The sequence below is a fragment of the Emiliania huxleyi genome (assembly GCF_000372725.1).
Source record: "Emiliania huxleyi CCMP1516 unplaced genomic scaffold EMIHUscaffold_2526, whole genome shotgun sequence".
Taxonomy (NCBI): Eukaryota; Haptophyta; order Isochrysidales; family Noelaerhabdaceae; genus Emiliania; species Emiliania huxleyi.
The window spans coordinates 1-2,497 of NW_005200149.1; the positions used below are offsets into that span (position 1 = coordinate 1).

The 2,497-nt window shown below is 69.0% G+C and overlaps 1 protein-coding gene across 1 annotated transcript; it reads right to left on the reverse strand.

Moving 5' to 3' along the window:
* Window positions 1-1,004: 1,004 nt before the first annotated feature.
* EMIHUDRAFT_373807 (hypothetical protein) lies at window positions 1,005-1,423 on the reverse strand (the record flags this gene model as incomplete). Its single annotated transcript, XM_005777896.1, has 1 exon — window positions 1,005-1,423. A coding segment is annotated over one exon (419 nt), but the record flags the coding sequence as incomplete, so codon positions are not given.
* Between the last annotated feature and the right edge of the window lie 1,074 nt (window positions 1,424-2,497).

Sequence of the window (2,497 nt, forward strand, 5' to 3'; positions counted from 1 at the left end):
GCACTGCCATCGGCATGCCGCGCCCGCCGCTTCGCCGCAGCCGCCTTAAGACACGCATAGCGGCAGCAGAAGGAAAGGTGCGCGTACTGTAGCAGGAGTTGCGCGCCGCAAGTAGCGCACTGGCCCTGGGACAAGGCGATATGGCGTCGTGCGCGGCATACGTTGGTCGGGACGCGTCCAGGTATTTTTCGGGTAAACCTGGACTTTTGCAGGTATGTCACGATAGCTGCGCCGCCTCACTCTGCCCGTGCGACGCGCTCTCGCGCGCCGCCTCGCGGCCCGCCGCCTCGCGGCCCGCCGCCCGGCCGGCGGCTCCTGCCGCGTCCTTCATCCCGCCGCCGCCGCCGTCGTACAGCGACATCACCTGCTTGGTCACCAGCCGCCAGTACTGCCTCGCGTCGTCCGGCATCGCCGGCCAGATCTCGCGCCACACGTGGTTCTTCATGTGCTGCAGCGCGACGTAGATCGTGTTCTCGCCGCGACCCGTGCGCACCGTCGGCTCCTCCTCCCGCGCGTCGCCCTGTTCGGTCGCGTGCCACCGGCTCGCCCTCGGCGCGATGATTCGCGTCGTCGCCAGCCACTTGCCGAAGCGGATCGTCCACCGCACCGTCGGGTGCAGACCGAGGGCCGTCCGCTGCATCGGCACGCTCTTCCCCGCCGCGGCCTGCGTCGCCAGGAACTCGCGCCGAAGCTGCACCGACAGCGCCGGACCGTGGGGCGCTAGCATCGGCCGCCCATCGCCGCGCGCGGCCTCCTCCTGCTGCTCGTCATCCTCCGCCTCGAGGGCGTCCGCCAGCGCGCTGCGCCGCACACCCCGGCGCACAGGAGGCGGCGCCGGCCGCACCTCGGCCGCCTCGGCGGCGCCCGCGGCACGGGCGCCATGCTCGCCGTCCGCGCGGTCCATCGCCGCATCCCCATCCCCGTCTGCAGCAGCGCCGCCTGCGCCCGCGCCGGCCTGCTCTGGGACGGCGCGCCACCGCTCGTCGTGCAGCATGTGCCACCACCGCCGATCCGAGAAGCCGTCGTACTCGATCTCGTGCACGATCCGTCCGTCCCCGTCCTCCTCCCGCGCCATGACGGTCGCAGGGTACCACCGCTCGCTGTCGCAGAATATCTCGAGGCGCGATCCGGTGGACAGGACAGTGTGGCCGTCGAGCGCCGCCCTGGCATCCTCGCGCTGTCGCTTCCGCCGCTTCGCCTTCGTCTCCTTGCTGCGCAGCAGCGTGTAGTTCGGGCCCACCTCCGCCACGCTGTCCAGCACGTGGGCGGCGCTCGCCATCTCGACCGCGTCGTCCTCCGGCGGAAGCTCCGCGTCGCCCGCGGCCGCTTCCCGAGCGCGCTCGTCGCGCATCCGCTCGTGGTGGGCCTGCCGACGCGCCACGCCGGCGCCCGTGTGCCTCGCCGCCGCGTCCGGCGACGGCATCAGTGCTGTCCGCCCAAGCGTGACTCGCCACTCCACGACCTCCACGACCTCCACGGCCGCCGAAAAGCACGACCGCCGAAAAGTTCGCCCACTCGCTCTGCCCCAAGCCTAAATCCTCTCTCTTTGTACATACACTAGCATACCTTGCGCGCACGCGCGCCAAATTTGTTTTTCTGTCTGCAACAACAGCCCGAGGGGTGAAATGTCTTTGTTGTCTCTGTAACGAAGGGCCCGCCGCTCCGCCTACGCCGGCGATGACCCTCTCGGCAGAGCGACATCGCGACACGCGAGCACCGGGCAGAGAAGGGGACGCAGAACCGGTTGGATGGAGAGGCCGCCGGCGCACGAGAGGCAGCCGATGGAGCCGACGAGGTGAGTAGACACGAGTTTACCATTCTGCCGGGGGGGGGGGGGGCGCAAGCCCTCCCCACCACTGCTACTCTGTACTGCATGCAACTCAGCAGTGGTCGCAAGCGTCGCAAAGGGCAGGGAGGCAGCCTCGCGCGCTGTCGAACGCCCCCCCGGCCCAGACAGAGGCATCACAATCTTGCTCTGGCCAGCGTCTGGGGGCTCGGCATTGCGCAACACACGCCGCAATCAGCCTGAGAGCAAATGATGGGGTGGGCCCGGGTGGACAAAAGTGGAGCCCAATTGGGTGGGAAAGGGAGCACGCACGTGCAGCGGTGCCGAGAGTGGGTTGAGATGGCACCGCCTGCGGCCGCCCGGGCGACGGCTTGCGCAGGTATGTTGTTCATGTCCTTCTCCGCCGCCGCTTGGCTGCAGCAGCCAATGACGCCGCCGCCCGCCTTTGCGAAGCGGCGTCTGGACGCGCTTGGCGGTTGACGCCGGCCCGCCACTGCGCCTCGTGCGCGTCCACCTCCGTCGAGGTCGACGCGTCGAGATCGGAGCGCATCACCGAGACGCCAGAGCCCGCCTTCGCCGACATGATTCCCCGCCGGAGAGCTCGGTGAGTGTGCCGTCGCCCGAAACGGAAAACCGGACACGGGAAAATATAAGGTAAGATGCGCTACTATGGTTTACCCACATTATGCGAGTATTCAAAAGGCGCGCGGC